The 18,655-nt window shown below is 39.3% G+C and overlaps 2 protein-coding genes across 11 annotated transcripts in view; one reads left to right on the forward strand and one right to left on the reverse strand.

Moving 5' to 3' along the window:
- The first annotated feature begins 231 nt into the window (after positions 1-231).
- Positions 232-13,586, forward strand: RNF139 (ring finger protein 139). Of its 3 annotated transcripts, XM_019032200.3 has the most exons (4): positions 706-830; positions 5,803-5,983; positions 8,860-9,007; positions 11,424-13,586. In XM_019032200.3, exon 4 carries the CDS (start codon positions 11,483-11,485, stop codon positions 13,235-13,237), a length of 1,755 nt encoding a protein of 584 aa, XP_018887745.1. In that variant the 5' UTR covers positions 706-830; positions 5,803-5,983; positions 8,860-9,007; positions 11,424-11,482; the 3' UTR covers positions 13,238-13,586. The 3 variants fall into 3 exon arrangements, with proteins under 3 accessions (XP_004047563.1, XP_063565536.1, XP_018887745.1); XM_063709466.1 differs by lacking the exon at positions 5,803-5,983 and having other exon boundaries at positions 689-830; XM_004047515.5 differs by lacking the exons at positions 5,803-5,983; positions 8,860-9,007 and having other exon boundaries at positions 232-830.
- Positions 13,587-14,100: 514 nt separating this feature from the next.
- The window catches only part of TATDN1 (TatD DNase domain containing 1), a 50,263-nt gene continuing 45,708 nt past the window's right edge, over positions 14,101-18,655 (reverse strand). For all 8 annotated transcript variants that reach the window (XM_019032207.3, XM_004047504.5, XM_055348731.2 and 5 more), the window contains 2 exons: positions 18,278-18,404; positions 14,101-14,289 (listed from right to left, as the gene is read on the reverse strand). In XM_019032207.3, coding sequence (XP_018887752.1) covers positions 14,187-14,289; positions 18,278-18,404 — 230 coding nt within the window. In that variant the 3' untranslated portion in view covers positions 14,101-14,186. The remainder of the gene's footprint in view (positions 14,290-18,277; positions 18,405-18,655) is intronic.

The following is an 18,655-nucleotide window of genomic DNA, read 5'->3' on the forward strand; positions in this document are numbered from 1 at the left end:
ATGGGCTCTAATAAAACGGCTAATAATTTTGATCCGCGGAAGCACCGACTCGCTCGCTAAGCCGAGTCTGCGAGGGTGAAGCTGCAACCCCAACGCCGGAAAGCGCGGCTACCGAAAAGCGCATGCGCCACGGGGTGGCACGAAGCTAGAGTAAGCTGAGGAGGTGGGCGGAAACCATGGCAACCATGGGTGATGACGACGTGGGGAGCGTCCCTAGCGCTGGATTATGACGCTGGATTATGACGCAGGCAGTGGGCGCGGACTCTGCAGTTCGCTTGACTGACGGCGCAGCCTCCGGGCCTCGCCACAGCAGCAACGGCAGAGGCCAGCGGGCGAGGTCAAGATGGTGGCTCCGCGGGCGGGGGAGGCGGTGGAGGGAGGAGGAGTCAGACCTTAGCCAGCCGGAAACACCGAAACCCAGAGACCTCCTGGGGAGCCGCCGCCGCCGCCCTCTCGGCCATCGCTGCCTCCGCCGCCTGCTCCACCTCGAGGGACGCGAGCGGGCGGCGGGGCGGGCCGTAAGAGAGACAGGAGAGGAAGGAGAGCAGGGGCGGAGTTGCCCGCCTTAGCCCCCGCCCCCGGCCGCGGCCCCGGGCCCTGCCCCGCGCGGCCCTGCCCGGCCCACCGAGCCCTGGTGTGGCAGCGGCTCATGGCGGCCGTGGGGCCCCCGCAGCAGCAGGTGCGGATGGCCCATCAGCAGGTCTGGGCGGCGCTCGAAGTGGCGCTCCGGGTGCCCTGCCTTTACATCATCGACGCCATCTTCAACTCCTACCCCGATTCCAGCCAAAGCCGGTTCTGCATCGTGCTCCAGATCTTCCTCCGGCTCCTTGGTAAGGGAACAGGGTACCGTACGTCCCGGGGCGGCTATGCGGGCCGAGACGTTCCCCGGGGAGCGGGCAGGCGCGCAGAGGCCATGGGTCGAGTATGTGTCTTTGGGAACTACAGTTTAATCCCTCAAAGGGTCGTCTTTACGGGTTGGGAGGGGGAAGGAGATGATACTTGTCTGAGTTGACAGCGGAGCAGTCCTCCTAGCGAGGATTCAGTGTTGTACCTGAGTGAGGTGGGGAGAAAGTAAGGATGTGTGAGCATGCAGCTCTTTGCCCGTTTGTCTTGGGAAATGAGTACTGGCTTACCGCGTCCTATGCGACAGCCTTCGAAAAACAACTCTGCTATCCCAGTCTCGTCGTGTGTGACCTTGGACTTCTGCCAAGGCGTGGGCCTCAGTTTCCCTTTATTACCGAATGCCGAGTACTTGTATGTTGTCACTTCTGCTGCACCCAAGGGTCCATAGGATCGTGAAGTGTCTGCAGTAAATGACATCCAAGCGAAGGAGACAAGGTTTTGAATGTCAGAACTTGAAACCATTACCAAAAATTCTCATGAAAGCGGCGATGCTTAAATCGAGTCCTAAAAATTTTCCATGAATAAACGAGAAGGTATTGAAGATGACTGTAAAAAGTGATGAGACATTTGCCAAAGAGACTTCTGAAAATCATTGTCTTTGTTTCGTATGGATGGAGTGTTAAAAGTATCTTATATTTCATTTCTTCCTTTCCATCTTCACTTACATCATCAGAGGGAGAGCATTTATGCGTAAAATAATTTTTTAAGTAATTGCAACTTGGCAAATTTTGTTGATGAGGTAATTCTGGTGATCGGTCTTAAGTAGGCTAGTGCTTTTGAAGTGTTGCTGAGGGCAGACTGATGGTGAGGTCTTTACCAAGCCTTTCTGAATTACAAGCCATCTGTTGCTTTATTCCTTCAAAAGAGGAGTGGCAATAAAGGCCGAATTTTGTTCTTAGCAATAAATAGCCATATTTTACATTTCTCTGGTATTTTCCTTTTGCAAAGCATTTTCACTGGTATTATCTAACCTAACCTTCAAACATCCCCCAGAGGTGGGTGGTGGTATTCTCATTTTACAAACCAGGAAACAGGGTCATAGAGGTTAAGTGTTTTGCTCTTGGTAGGCTGCCGGTAAGTGGTTGCCAGAGCCTGAGCTTAAAAATCTTTTGACATTAAATATGGTTTACTTTCCTCCCTAACAGCTGCAATCCAGATACAGAATGCAATAGTAATGATCATATGCTAGATCTTAAAACTAAAGATGTAAACGTGATGTTCAGCCCAAGCTGCTTCAGTAACCCACCTGCTACCTAGTTCCAGCCTTTCCTACTTGCCACTGCTAACGTATACCACCACCATAGTTTGTGTTAAAAACTGGGCTCTGTTTGAGAGGATTCTGCGTGTTCATCCCAGAAACAGTGTAGTGACTGCTTTGAATATTCTTACAGCATGATAACTGCAGATTCTGTGAGAATCCCTTTGGGACCTGGTGCTTTAATGCAGTACTGTATTGAGCTTCAGGTTAGGCAGCTTAAGGAAAAGAAGTATTTTCTTTAATTAAATAATTTGTAGTTTAAGAACATTGAACAAAGCAATCTGATATTTTCCTTGTACTAGGCATGTTTCTTTTGTAATAAATCTTGGAAGTTTGTGTTTGACAAAGAACAACATGACTTAAGGCAACTGCTCAGTGCTTTGGTTTCTTATTTTTACCTTTTAAAAGATGGACAGTGATGTTATCTGTTTCATAGGGTGTTAAAGACAATAAAACTATTTTAATGCTTCATTTAATACCATATTTTGTTAGATATTTTGGTCTTTTGAAATCATCGGCAAAATATTGGTGTTGTTTATTTGAAAATTTTGATCCCCAGAATCTCTGGATCAGACTTTGAGAAATACGAAATACTCTTCAAATCTATCATCTGACTCTTCTTACTGTGTCATGTAATTATGCTAATTTTTCACATTTGTAAGGATGATAAGAATGAAAAAAACTGATTTCGGTGCTAAAAAATTATATGTCACTAAAAGACACAGGTTTGTGTGTAAATATGCCAATGGATAGTTGAAATTAATCGTTCTGCCTTGTTAGTTTTTTTGTAGTTGTAGACTTCTCAGTACTACTGTGTATAAGTCTTACCACTTGTCAACCTCACTTTTTTCTTTAAAATTAATGTGTAAAAATGGAAATCTCTAAGTAAAAAGCATTACCAGTTTTATGTGTGGTGGTAGAAGTATTTACTCCCCTCTACCTACAAAATGGTGCTACAACTGTGCCTTCATTTGATATCAAACTAATTTGAGATTTCAACCGGTTAGAAAATAAAGCAACTCATTTTGGAGATCCAAATAAAATTCTATGACAATATATGGAATATTGAAGAACATAAAGCTGTGTTTTAAGGGATGTTAAATACTAAATGAAACTCAACCCAGAGCAGCATAATGCTGAGTTAGCAAATTTAAATCCAAGGCAGAAAATGCAAGCCTAGGAGTTTGTTTTAATAGTATTACTAATATGGTGATAATTCATTGAGGTGGGAAAAGGCTTTAAACATAACAGAAGACCCAGAAGTTCCAAGGAAAAATCTGATAAATTTCAGTACATAAAAATAAAAAGCTTTTTTATGGCAAAGCTTAAAAAAGAATCCTTAAATGACAAACTGAGATAAAATACTTCTATCATAAGTGATTCACGTTCCAGTAAGAGTTTTACCCTGCCAGGGAAGCTGAGGCAGGAGAATCGCTTGAACCAGGGAGTTGCAGGTTGCAGTGAGCCGAGATCGCTCCACTGCACTCCAGCCTGGGGATAGAGTGAGACTCTGTCTAAAAAAAAAAACAAAACAAGAAAAAACTTATACTCCCTTAGGAAAATGCCTAAGACAAGCAATTCACAATAAACAAAATGCAGATGTTCAATAAGCAAGAGAAAAAGTATTTAGCCCTTCCTGCAGTAGCTTGATTTTATGGGGGGGAAAAAAAAAAGTACTTAGCCTTGTTTATAATTAAATACTGTCAAGACCGCTTACGGTGGCTCACGCCTATAATCCCAGCACTTTGGGAGGCTGAGGCAGGCAGATTGCTTGAGGCCAGGAGTTTGACACCAGCCTGGCCAAATGGCACAACCCGTGTCTACCAAAAAATTAGCCAGGTGCAGTGACTCCTGCCCATAGTCCCAGCTACTGTGGAGGCTAAGGCACGAGAATCTCTCGAACCGGGGAGGTGGAGGTTGCAGTGAGCCAAGATTGCGCCACTGCGCTCCAGCCTGGGCGATAGAGCGAGACTGTCTCAAAAAAAAAAAAAAAAAAAAAAAAAAAAGTCAAAAAAAATTTATCAGATTGGTGAAGAGTTCAAAATTTTATTAGTTTTGCAAAGGTATTTACCTTTTTGAGATAGGTAAATTTATACAATTTTGGAAGACTTTTTTTTTTTTTTGAGACGGAGTTTGCTCTTGTTGCCCAGGCCGGAGTGCAATGGCGTGATCTCAGCTCACCACAACCTCCACCTCCCAGGTTCGGGCGATTCTCCGGCCTCAGCCTCCCGAGTAGCTAGGATGATTACAGGCAAGCGCCACCACCCCCGGCAAATTTTTTTCTATTTTTAGTAGAGACAGGTTTTCTCCATGTTGGTCAGGCTGGTCTCCAACTCCCAACCTCAGGTGATCTGCCCACCTCGTCCTCCCAAAGTGCTGGGATTACAGGCGTGAGCCACCGTGCCTGGCCCGGAAGACTCTTAATTTCAGTGTAAAACCATTTGGCAGTATCAACTGTCATTTACAACTGACTTCTCAGTGTTTTGTTTTGTTTTTGAGACAGTCTCACTCTGTCACCAAGGCTGGAGTGCAGTGGCGTGATCTCGGCACACTGCAATCTCCACCTCCCAGGTTCAAGCGATTCTCCTGCCTCAGCCTCCCAAGTAGCTGGGATGCCTGGCTCGTACAACTTTTGACTCACAATTTCAATTCTAGGGAATTGGCCTAGAGAGATAGTTTGCTTAAGGACTATGGGCAAGCATTACTGGAAATAACAAAGCAACAAACTTAATCTAAATATGTATTGATACAGATCTGTTCATTGTATTAGGTCTAGCCATGCAATAAAGTTCTTGAAAGAAATGAGATAGCTATTTTTGGTGCTGAAAAAGACTTCAGAAAACCTCTGAAGTGAAAAAACAAAGCCGAAGTAATTATCACTGGCAGAGGAATAGACAGAGATTTCTCAACAGTGGCAGTATTGACATTTTGGACAGGATAATTCTTTGTTTGCGGATGGGAGCTCTCCTGTGCACTGTAAGATTTTTAGCAGCATCACTGTCCCCTGCCCATTAGATGCCAGTAGCACCTTGCACCCCCACACCCCAGTGTGACAGCCAAAACTGTCCCTGGATATTGCCAAATCATGGTTGAGAACCATTGGGATAGACAAATAGATTAGTACTTAGCCTTATTTATAATTACATAGCCCAGAAACAGACACCAGTGTATATATAGAAATAATGTGTTTCAGAGATAGAATTGAAGTACATTGAGGTATGGACTGTTGAATTAATGATCATTTTGTTACACCTTTGGAAATAAATTATACTAGATGTCTACCTTATGTCAATATATAGACAGTCACTTCTAGGCTGAGCAGTGTAGTGAGACCCTGTCTCTGCAAAAATAAATATTTAAAATAATAGCCATACTTGGTGGTGGGTGCCTGTAGTCCTTATGTACTCAGAAGGCTGGGGTGAGAAGATCGCTTCGGCCTAGGAGTTCAAGGCTGCAGTGAGCTATGATTGCATAACTGCACTCCAGCCTGGCTGGGTGACAGAGCAAGACCCTGTCTCTTAAAAAAAAAAAAAAATAGTCATTTCTAAGTGTATTCTTACCTAGATGTATATGTAAATATGAAATGCAGAACTTTAAATTTTTATAAAAAAATATGGAATATTTTATTTTTCCAATCTTAGATTAAGGAAGAAATCCTTAAAAATATATAAAAGCAAATACATAATGAAGATTGATAAACCGAATGATATTGAGGTTAAAAACCTATGTTAATCAAAAGATCGTGCCACTGCACTCCAGCCTGGGCAACAGAGCGAGACTCCATCACTAAAAAAAAAAAAAAGAAAGGAAGTCAAATCTTGGGTAAGGGGGAACTACTGTACTTACATTTACCCATTTATTATAAAGGCAATTACAAAGGACACAGATGAATTAACCCGATGGAAGGAGATGTACAAGGTGAGACAAAGAAGGAGAGAAGGGGAGAAGGGGCGTGGAGCTTCAGTGTTCAGCTATCTGAGAGCTCACACAACTGAGTCCTTTTGGGCTTCTATGGAAGTTCATTAAATAGGCAAGATTGATTAGATCACTAGTCATTGGTTTATGGACTCAAGCTTCAGCTTGTTTCTTCTCCCCAGAAGTGGGGGCTGGGGGTAGGAATCAAAGTTATAACCCTTAATCACTGGGCTGATTCCCCTGGCTACCAAGCCCCCATCCTGAAGCTATCTAGGGGCCCCCAGGCACCAGTCATCTGATTATTGTACAGTCATCACTCCAGTCATCACTCCAGAGATTCCAAGGATTTTAGAAGCTATGTCAGAAAATGGGACAAAGACCAAATATTAATATATTTTTTATGATATCACAGATGGGAAAGACAAACTAGAAAAACTTGCTTTAACTCTTCATTTAACACCTCTCTGTAGGGTTTGGCTTTTTAAAATCCATGTTCATATATTTTTGATAAAAGCATACTTGTTATAAGTTTAGTTTAAAAGCAAAAGTTTAATTTTGTGTTATTAATACTTAGAATACCAGGTTTTTTTTCAACCTAAAATGAGAATCCAATAGAAATGTTTTCTTTATAATTTATCAAGTATACCAACAGATTAACAACATTTCAAGACACTTTGTTGTAAACTTCATTGCGGAAGGCTCCCTTGGGAGTAAGGTAGTAGTAACATTTATTTCTGTGCTTTTCCATATTTATTCTGTTAGGTATTGAAATGTTTTTCCACAGGTTGCTTTTTGTTTTAGAGGTATTTCGGGTACTTGGAGAATTGTAAATATTATGTTTTGTACCCTGATTTTTAGTCATAAGTTTCCAAAAGAGGGTAAGGGTATGAATAGACTTTACACATAAAAGAGTGAAACACTTTGTTATGTAACATGTATAGTAAGTTTTTATTTTTTCTTTTGTTTTTATTTGCCTGTTTTTGGTAATCCAAATTGAAAAGGCCTGAACTCCTTCATGAGTTGAGTTCATATATAGTTTCAAAGTTCCTGAATTGATTTGGATACCTGCCTCTTTTTGGCTACCTTGAAAACTCTAGTGAACTCTCTTAATCACTGGAGAATTGGACTGAGATCTCTGAGTTGTGATTTCAGTAAATTCTGTTCTCAAAATTTTTTATAAAGCAGCATTTATATACAGTCTTGATTACTTGTGCAAGTCACTTCCAAATCCTAATGAGAAACTGTCTCTGGACTTTTATATTTTCTTAGACCTACAGTTTAAATACCAAGAAAGGGTTTCATGTCTAATGTAAAAATGCAGTGAAACTTTGATATTATTCTGCAAAGGCCATGAGAAAGATGATTACTTTGGAGACTTGTTACTTGGGATATTGGCTTTTAAAATGAGAGCAGATTCTTCCCAAATTCCATAGGTAGGAACGTGAATATAAAAGGAAAATCTATGAACCCCATATACCTACAAACTTTGGGTAGGAATTAGAACAAACATATACTATTCTTGAAATGTTAACTCACTATTACATCTTGGGGGGTGTGATTTTAATCAGGATATAGTATTGTCAGATTGTTACTTGCTGGGATACATCCAAATTTTGAGGTTGTAGTCTTACTACATTATTTGTCTATCTGATGCCTTCCCCTTTTTTTCTTTGATACATTTGCATAAAGCAAAATGGCACTTTTTCACTAGAAATGTTTCTAAAACCCAAATAATTTCTTCATTTGTGTGTAGTAAAAACAAGCTTCAGGAAAAAAGTTATTAGAATTTTAAAAATTAGTTATAAAATTATGGCAAAGCTCATGAATAGTTACTGAAGATTAATTTACTACTTTGTGAATAGCAAGTTGACAAAAATAATTTACAGTTCCTGCTTGACTTTCTCCCCTCTAAGTGGCATAAAGTAGAACTAGAGTTATTTTGCTTTGGTTTTGACCCAACTTAGAAGATTTGTTTTAAAGTTTCTGAAGTTTTGTCTCAGGAAAATAAGGTTGTTTTCCATGTAGAGAATGTAAGATTACATATGGCATCTGGTAGGCTGAATTAATTCCATTTTCTTGTTACCTTCCATGGAAGAAGTTTCTAATAAAAAAATCTTTTCAGGGCCGAGCGCAGTGGCTCATGCCTATAATTGCAGTACTTTGGGAGGCCGAAGCGGGCGGATCACCTGAGGTCAGGAGTTTGAGACCAGCCTGACCAACGTGGAAAAACCCTGTCTCTACTGAAAATGCAAAATTAGCTGGGAGTGGTGGTACATACCTGTAATCCCAGCTTCTCGGGAGGCTGAAGCAGAAGAATTGCTTGAACCTGGGAGGCAGAGGTTGCAGTGAGCCAAGATCATGCCATTGCACTCCAGCCTGGGCAACAAGAGCAAAACTCCATTAAAAAAAAATATATATATATATATATATATATATTTTAAATATATATAGATTTAAATCTATATATATATTTAAATATATACATATTTTTAAATATTTAGATATTATACATATTAAATATTTAAATATATATATTTTAAAATATATATATTTAAAAATATATATATTTATATATATATTTTAAAATATATATATTTAAAAATATATATATTTAAATATATATATATTTTTAAATATATATATATATTTAAAAGAGCCTGTTCTGAGCTCACAACTCTTTGGGAGATTATTAGTGGCCCATTTTCTTGGGGAATCAGGTGGTTTTTATTTAGAGGTTTATATGTCTTCTACTTTATTGTGTCCTTTTGTTTTCCTTTTCACAGATGACTTGACATTTTGGCACAGAATACATTTTAAATCCCTGGACAGAGTCATCACTTAAATGAACTAGCCCTTGCTTATATGTGCAATGGATTGTGAAATGCGTCTACTGTAATAATATGCAATGTCTTGATTACCTGCTGAAATAAGGTGGATAGATGGATTTTTATTTTATTTCATATTTATTTATTTATTTTGAGACAGGGTCTCACTGTCACCCAGGCTGGCATGCAGTGGTGCGATCTCAGCTAACTGCAATGCCTCCCGGGTTCAAGCGATTCTCCCACCTCAACCCCCTGAGTAGCTGGGAGTACAGGCACGTGCTACCACGCCTGGCATATTTTTATATTTTTGGTAGAGACAGGGTTTCACCATGTTGACATGGTCTTGAACTCCTGGCCTCAAGTGATCCACCCGCCTCAGCCTCCCAAAGTGCTGGGATTACCATTGTGAGCCACCGCACCCAGCCAAGATGGATTTTTAATTTGGAGTTTGTCACTTTTTCTGTACTCCAGGGTATGGTTTCTCATTGTCTGAAACATAGATTTTATTTTTCAAGCAGGCTATATTTTGTGGTTGCCTTTAAAAACATCCAGATGTGACAGACATTTCCTAATGAATACTAATTGTACTTATTTTGTACAAAATATTGTAGAGTCCATAGATGGACAGGGTAGGATCCTTGCTTTCTGTTATAGATACATGTGTAATAGGGTAGATTATACTTAGATAACTGCAGACTACAATATCAGGTGATATATGAGTGTTAAATGTTTCGCTAAGTTCTGCAGGTATGCTGAAAGAACAGTTTCTATCAAAGAAAGTAGGTTTCTAGGATAGGTAGGATTTGAATAGTCAGGGATTGGGAGGTTGATGGGGACATCATTCCAAGCAAAAAGAATGTAAACACTGCTGTAGCTATAGTGGAGAAAGGAATGTATTTGGAGAATCCAAGTCTGGAGCACTGATGTGTGTGTGTTAGGAGGAATATTACTGTAAAGCAAATTGGATTCTTGAATGCCAGGAGCAAGAATGTAGATTTTAGTTGATAGTAATTTCAGAGCCGCTGAAGTATTTTGAGCAGGGAATGAAGAAAGGCAATTTGGTGATGGCTTGTAAATGGATTTGGACAAGATGAGGGTTTTTTGAGACAGACTGATTGGTGTCACAGAAAAGGGAGATAGAGGTGTTAGAAAAATTTGGCAACTAATTGGCAAAGTTTGAGCATGTGGGGCTGGGTTGGGAGTATCTCTAAAAGAACAATAATGGTACCCTCAACTGAAATAGCAAATCACAAGGAAAAGCTGATTCTAGTTTAAGGCAAGTCGAGTTTCAGAACTTTGGAGATTTGCAGTTGTAGGAGTGAAAGTAGGTGAGCATTCAGATGCCATTCCCATTGTTGAAACCTTCGATAATAATGTGTTTATTGTAATCCTACTTAAAATATGCATTTCTGTCAGAGTACAAAGAAAGATGGTGTCTATGGAGTGGGGGAAGGAGAATTACTATTTTCTAAAAACATGTCTTGGTTTTCTGAGTGTTACTTTTGTAATGTGAAGAACAATAAAAAGAGTTGACTATTTTAAGAAACAGATTCAGCATTATACAGGAAAAAGGGAACTTGGAAGATGTTTCTAAGTCCGAAGGAAACTAGGAGGAAAAAAAATGGAATTTTGGACCCTTTGGAGAATGCTCAGAGTTAAGGAGTAGGAAATAAGAGCTGGCATGAGTTCACAGTTTGAAGAAAAGGAGGAATTAAGTGGAAGTATAAAACTTGAACTTGATTTCCTAAAGAATCCTTTAAAAAAAAAAATCTAAAACTTGGCTGGGTGCGGTGGCTTACGCCTGAAATCCCAGCACTTTGGGAGGCAAGGTGGGCGGATCACTTGACGTCAGGAGTTAGAGACCAGTCTGGCCAACATGGTGAAACCTCGTCTCTACTAAAAATACAAAAATTAGCTGGGCATGGTGGCAGGTGCCTGTAATCCCAGTTACTTGGGAGGCTGAGGCAGGAGAATTGCTTGAGCCTGGGAGGCAGAATTTGCAGTGAGCTGAGATTGCACCAGTGCACTCCATCCTGGGCAACAGAGTGAGACTCTTGTCTCAGTCAGTCAATAATAAATGAATCTAAAACTTAACAGGAATAAATGTTTTCCATTTGGGTTATTTTTAACCCAATTTTTAAAATTAATTTTAATGATTATGAAATGATAAAAGACATATTCTTTTGAGTTTTAAAACTTGTTAAAATGTATGTACCACTACAAATTCATCTTGAAAATAGTAATTTGGTGCCTTGGACAGATACAGTGTTACTTGAAATACTTTGGAAATTAGAAAGTAAGGAATGAAATTTTAAAGAATAATTTAGTATGTTTGGTCTGTTCTCCTGAACTCTGACTTTACAAAACCTTTATTACCCTTTAAGCCTTAATTGTCTTGAGGCTTAATGTTCATAACTGAAAATATTCATATTTCCTAATTAAAGGAATAATATCATAACTCTTAGTGGGGAAACATTCTTACAAATACTTCATTCAAATGACTTTTTCTTTCTTTCTTTTAGGTGTATTTGTATCCAGTATTGTTCTGATCTTGTCACAACGATCACTTTTCAAGTTTTACATGTACAGCTCAGCCTTTCTGTTAGCTGCAACTTCAGTGTTGGTGAATTATTATGCTTCTTTGCACATTGACTTCTATGGTGCCTACAACACGTCAGCTTTTGGAATTGAGCTGCTTCCTCGAAAAGGTCCCTCGCTGTGGATGGCACTTATCGTTCTACAGCTAACATTTGGAATTGGATACGTTACACTACTCCAGATTCATTCCATCTATTCACAATTAATTATTTTGGATCTCTTGGTTCCTGTAATAGGCTTAATCACAGAGCTACCATTACACATCAGAGAGACTTTAGTGTTTACTTCTTCCTTGATTCTCACATTAAATACAGTGCTTGTCCTGGCAGTGAAACTGAAGTGGTTTTATTATTCCACACGATATGTTTATCTTTTGGTGAGGCACATGTATCGAATTTATGGATTACAGTTATTGATGGAGGACACATGGAAGAGGATTCGTTTCCCAGACATACTACGAGTCTTTTGGCTAACAAGAGTTACAGCTCAGGCTACAGTGTTAATGTACATCTTAAGGATGGCAAATGAAACTGATTCCTTCTTTATTTCTTGGGATGATTTTTGGGACCTCATTTGCAATCTTATAATTAGTGGATGTGATTCTACACTAACTGTACTGGGCATGAGTGCTGTAATTTCCTCAGTAGCCCATTATTTGGGGCTTGGAATACTGGCCTTTATTGGATCAACTGAGGAAGATGACAGGCGTCTTGGCTTTGTTGCACCTGTTTTATTTTTTATTTTGGCTCTTCAGACTGGGTTAAGTGGGCTAAGACCAGAAGAGAGACTTATTCGCTTAAGTAGAAACATGTGCCTTTTATTAACTGCAGTCCTGCATTTTATCCATGGAATGACAGACCCTGTATTAATGTCTCTCAGTGCCTCTCATGTGTCATCTTTTCGTAGACATTTTCCTGTGCTGTTTGTCTCTGCTTGCCTGTTTATTCTTCCTGTCTTACTCAGTTATGTTCTTTGGCATCACTATGCACTAAATACATGGTTGTTTGCAGTTACAGCATTTTGTGTGGAACTGTGCTTAAAAGTAATTGTTTCTCTCACTGTTTATACGTTATTCATGATTGATGGCTACTATAATGTCCTCTGGGAAAAGCTTGACGATTATGTCTACTACGTTCGTTCAACAGGCAGTATTATTGAATTTATATTTGGAGTTGTAATGTTTGGAAATGGGGCTTACACTATGATGTTTGAGTCGGGAAGTAAAATTCGGGCTTTTATGATGTGCCTACATGCATATTTTAACATCTACTTACAAGCCAAAAATGGCTGGAAGACATTTATGAATCGTAGGACTGCTGTGAAGAAAATTAATTCACTTCCTGAAATAAAAGGGAGCCGCTTACAAGAAATAAATGATGTATGTGCAATCTGCTATCATGAGTTTACAACATCTGCTCGTATTACACCGTGTAATCATTATTTCCATGCACTTTGCCTTCGGAAATGGCTGTACATTCAAGATACTTGTCCAATGTGCCATCAGAAAGTATACATCGAAGATGATATCAAGGATAATTCAAATGTATCTAACAACAATGGATTTATTCCACCCAATGAAACTCCAGAGGAAGCTGTAAGAGAAGCTGCTGCTGAATCTGACAGGGAATTGAACGAAGATGACAGTACAGATTGTGATGATGATGTTCAAAGAGAAAGAAATGGAGTGATTCAGCACACAGGCGCAGCAGCTGAAGAATTTAATGATGATACTGACTGATGAAAATAGCATTTATTAATGATTGAGGTATTTGTTTAAAATTCAGTTCATCCAAAATGGAGTAATATCCTTCACCTTCAGTGTGTAACCAAGCACAAAAACAGTATCAATGTTGAATCTGTGAATGGTTTTCCGTTTACTGTGATGTGCTACTGTAAATATACCTCTTTAATTACTTCTGGTCTCTTTGGTGACCTGTTTAAATTTGTGTACATTATTGTACATAGAATAAAATGTTTTCACATTTTTATGACAAAATTTAAACAAATAGCTTTTTAATAGATGTAATGATCATATGGTGCGTCAACTGTGCCAAATATTCTTCAATGAAATTATATAATGTATCTAACTTTGGACCTCAGTTTTTCTTTAGAAATGGGTGGGAGAATGAAAACGCAAATCAGGAAACCACATTAAAGTCAAGGAAATAAAATAATTTGACCAGAGGATAAAGGACATGAGAGAGTATTTTAAAACTAAAGAAAAAATTAGCTGCCAGAAGCAACTGAGGACCTTTTTTGAAACTTGAGTAGCAGTGTAATTGAGCCGAATTTGAAAGTCCTGATTCAGAGAGAGACTGAGGGTTGACAAACTGTATCAACTAAACTTTGATATAAACCAGAATGTGCTAAATGTTTTTTATGTAAAATTGTATATTTCTTAGCCATTCTGTGTCTGCAGTATTGTCATAAAATTGTCCTTTCATTCTTTTGAAGATATTACAAAACAAAAATAGTTTTTTTTAAATTGTTTTAAACTAAGATACTCGATGATATAAAAACATCCTGATCGGATTTTACGAGAAAAAGAAGGGGAATGGTGGGGAATGGTGTGTACCGATATATAGTATTTCTTTAGACAACTTGCAGATAATTTCTTTATTGAAACTATCAGGAAGTTTTACTATGAAATTTTACATACATGATGGAAAGTGGAAGACATATACCAATTATATTCCAGGAAAAAATACTTTAATAGTATTGTTATATAGTGTATTGGCTAATTCCAGTGGCTCCTCATCTCTCACTGCTGACATTATCTCCAATATTTGACTAAAACAAAACAAAAACAAAAATGGTTAAATCTCCAAGTATACATTTAGTTCTAAAGCTATATAATATTTTTCCACACAAAGGAAAATATTGGAGCACCTTTAATATAATAAAGCTTAACAGTTATTAAGTTTTTCAGCAATATCAATAGAAAAACTTACTGCCAGTAACTGGAAACAGATTTATGGACTGTCTTGCATATAACTAGAGCTAAGAACCAGGTTCAAGTAAATTATTAAAGCAGCCATCTGTATTATGTTCACCAATTATAGCATTAACCTAGTGGAAATGAAGAGTCCTTTTCAATTGTGAGTCATAGCATGTTCATTAGTGGGTCATGATGAGCATTTTAAACATTGACAAGTACATTGTACTCAGTAAGGGTAAGTACTGTTCCATTTTTTGTTAGGTTTTATTATGTATGTGTGTCCTAAGTCACAACGTAATTTGTACTGTGGGACAGCGGCCACAGTTGGAAATCTACTGCTAGAGAACTAGTCCTTGAGAGACAGCAAATGAAGGTATTAGGTTGCTGCAAAAGTAATATTTACTTGGAAAAATGTGTGGTTATTGAGGGCGAGGGCTTTCTGTACCTCTACCCTTGCGAGAGAAATAAGCCCAGGTGTCCATCCTTCAGTTTCTTTCTCTCTCTCTCTCTCTCTCTCTATCTCTTCCTTCCCTTCCCTCCCTTCCTTTCCTTTCTTTTTCTTTCCTTCCTTCCTTTTTTTTTTTTTTCTTTTTTCTTTCTTTTTTGAGACGGCGTCTTACTCTGTTGCTCAGGCTGGAGTGCAGTGGCACGATCTCGGCTCACTGCAACCTCTGCCACCCGGGTTCAAGTGATTCTCCTGCCTCAGCCTCCTGAGTAGCTGGGATTACAGGCACCTGCCATCACACCCAGCTAATTTTTGTATTTTTAGTAGAGACGGGGTTTCACTATGTTGGCTGGGGTGGTCTTGAACTCCTGACCTCGTGACCCACCTGCCTGGGCCTCCCAAAGTGCTGGGATTACAGGTGTGAGCCACCGTGCCTGGCCGCATCTTTCAGTTTCTGTGCTTACAATAATGATGATCCGTAGTGTCTCCATACTTATTATATATAAGTGGAAGATTTTTAATACATGAATTAGAAAGTTCCAAAGTCCAAATTGAACATTTAAATATTCTTTGCCTAAGCTTTTTGTTCCCTTAGTGAGTATCTTAAATGTTAACACCTAAAGGAATTAAGGATGGAGATCAAGATTAATGGGAATTTAAAAAATTGTTTTGTAATGTGACACAAAAGCCTTGCTTGATGTTTATACTAAGCAAACACTACACTAAAATTTTATCTGACAGTCAAGATATGCTAAAAGCAAATCTATTAACATTTAAATTAAGACAGTGAAAATCCATTTTTCTTAGGAAACTACTGAATGTCCCTCTGTATGCACTTCTCAGAATTGGAACTCTTGATTAATGCTGCTGATGACACAGTTTTGAAGGTCACAGCAGCTTTGCTAAGATTATATTGCATAGCAAATTCATTTTATTGAAATCGCTTATAAGAAATCTATTGAGCTGGGCCCAGTGGCTCATGCCTGTAATCACAGCACTTTGGGAGGCTGAGGCAGGCAGACTGAACTCAAGAGTTTGAGACCAGTGTGGGCAATATGGTGAAACCCTATTTCTAGTAAAACAAAAAAAATTAGCCGGGCATGGTGGTGGACGCCTGTAGTCCCAGCTACTCGGGAGGCTGAGGCAGGAGAATTGCTTGAACCTGGGAGGTGGAGGTTGCAGTGAGCTGAGATTGTGCCACTGCGCTCCAGCCTGGGCAACAGAGCGAGACTCTCTCTCCAAAAAAAAGAAAAAAAAATCTATTGGAGCTTAGGACATCCTATTTTACTGTTTGATAATATGGAAATCTTTCTTTGAATAACCCTTCTGTAGCCAAGCCATGCTATTTCCATACATCTTCAGTGGTCAAAGCTGCAGTTATTCCAAAATGAATACAAAGTTGTTTAATGTCCCTGAGAATTTAGTGGCTTTTGTTTAATGTGGCACTTTTACAGTAAGCACAGGTTTTTTTTTTTTTTTTTTTGAGAGAGTCTTACACTGTGGCCCAAGCTGGAGTGCAGTGGTGTGATCTTGGCTCACTGTGTGTGATCACACAGTGGTGTGATCTTGGCTCACTACAACCTCTGCCTCAGATTCAAGTGATTCTCCTGCCTCAGCCTCCCAAGTAGCTGGGATTACAGGCGCCCACCACCATGCCCGGCTATTTTTTTGTATTTTTAGTAGAGACAGGGTTTCTCCACGTTGGCCAGGCTGGTTTTGAACTCCTGACCTCAACTGATCTGCCTGCCTCGGCCTCCCAAAATGGTAGGATTACAGGTGTGAGCCACTGTGCCCAGCCAGGCAAAGGTTTTTAAAGTCTTGCAAGATCTACATGATTCCTGCCCTATCTCCTTTCCAGCCCTTCCCCATGCTGATACAAGTTATAGCTTTAAAAAAAATAATTGCCACTCTCCTGCTTAAAATCCTTTGGGTAGTGATAAAATCTAAGCAAAATGCTGGCATATAAGAGCCCTCACAATCTGGGCTCACTCTACCTTCCCAGACTTGACTTCTGCTTACACTGTGCATCCTACTTTCTGCCACACTTGTTCCTCTGGATTAGCCAGGCCCTTCTGCAGTCTGCCTTTGCTTAAGGTGTTTGTTTGTCTTTCTCTGGCCTAACTCCCAGTCATGGGTAAACAACTGAAATGTCACCTTGGTATAACTCTCTCCTGATTCCCCTCAAAGCAGACAGCTGATGTGCCCTATGGTCCCGGTCATAGATTCCTACTTGTATAACAGCACTACTATCTTGGACTCTGTCTGCTTATTTGCTCCAGGAGGGCAGGGGTCCTCGCCTGACTCACTGAATGCCTTATCTAAAGTGCCAGGCACAGTGTACCTATTCATCTGGTGGATGGATAAAGACAGGGACTGTCTTGGTTCTTCTGTGTAGCCTTAGTAACTTGTACCTTTCCTGACATGGCAGGAGCTCCAAAACATCTGTTGCAAACAATGTATATCTAAAAGACCTCTATAAAAATAATTAGAATGTAAAACTGTTAACAGAATGGAGGTTGAGAAAATGACTTTGCAAGTAGCAATTAACTTGCCAACTCATAATTAGCAGTAGATTAGAGGATTGTGTATTTTTTAAATGTGGTTTAAATCTTTTCAGCTTGCAGATGCTAGATTTTCCTAAGCTCTGCAACTAACTGAAGAACAAGTATTGATGAAGCCTTCACAGTTCTTTTTTTTTTTTTTTTGAGATGTATTTTCACTTTTGTCGCCCAGGCTAGAGTGCAATGGTGCGGTCTCTGCTCACTGCAACCTCCGCCTCCCAGGTTCAAGCGATTCTCCTGTCTCAGCCTCCTGAGTAGCTGGCATTACGGGCATCCGCCATGACGCCTGGCTAATTTTTGTATTTTTGTATTTAGTAGAGACAGGATTTCACCACCTTCTCCTGTTTGTTACCTTTACAGCTCTTTGACAGATGGGTAATAGCCCCTCTTTTCACCTGTGCTATATATCACCATTTAAAAGATGATTCTGATCTGCTGCTTTTTTAGGAAATAAAACGCGCTAAAGTCCCACCCCCTTTGACTGGAAAAAGGGGGTAGGAAAAAAGGGGTTTGTCGTTAAGATCACTTATCCTTTTGTTCTGAGGCTTAAAGAAATGTGTTATTTCTTAGATTTATAGAGGCTGTCAAATCATTTAAATCCAAAATATTCTGCTAAGGCTTTCTTGTTACCAAAGAGTAGCAGGAAGCTGCAGTGAGAATGGAACTTAAACCAGGTATGCAAATTCCTCCAAATCACTGCATTAATATGGTGGTCTTGAACCTGAACTTCACTTGGATTTTGCAAAATTTTAATTCTGTCCCTTGCGTTAATTTTGTAAGTGGCATCTGGTGGTTAACTAATGATTTTGAAGACCATGAAAGCAAAATACTCACATTATATGGCAGGGTTCATTTCTGTCTTTTGAGCAGTGCCCACTTTCCCACTTCTTTTTGGTAGGAAATGCAGTTCTTATATATTTTGATCCAGCATGTGTACTTTTGACTCCACACCAAGGTGCATCTAGTTAAGCAAAGAAAGTGTCTCGTAAGGGGTTTACATTTTTAAAAATTTTTAATGACCATTATCTAATATATAACCTCTAAATGATAAACCATGATTCAGCTTCCAAAATGGCACAGTTATTGCAACAGAAAACAGTTCTAAGAAAAGCACAAGATAAAATCTTGAATTGCATCTTAAATACCTTCTAAGACTCACTAAGACTCACTTCTATTCCTTTTTTCTGCTAACACTGTTGGTGTGCAGCATGC

This window comes from Gorilla gorilla, chromosome 7, assembly GCF_029281585.2.
Source record: "Gorilla gorilla gorilla isolate KB3781 chromosome 7, NHGRI_mGorGor1-v2.1_pri, whole genome shotgun sequence".
In the NCBI taxonomy this organism is placed as follows: Eukaryota; Metazoa; Chordata; class Mammalia; order Primates; family Hominidae; genus Gorilla; species Gorilla gorilla.

What these genes read in the sequence shown, in the direction of transcription:
- RNF139 (XM_004047515.5), top strand. Translation starts at nt 650, where the DNA reads ATGGCGGCCGTGGGGCCCCCGCAGCAGCAGGTGCGGATGGCCCATCAG. An exon ending in GATCTTCCTCCGGCTCCTTG is followed by an intron (nt 831 to 11,423) that starts GTAAGGGAACAG and finishes TCTTTCTTTTAG; the next exon opens with GTGTATTTGTATCCAGTATT.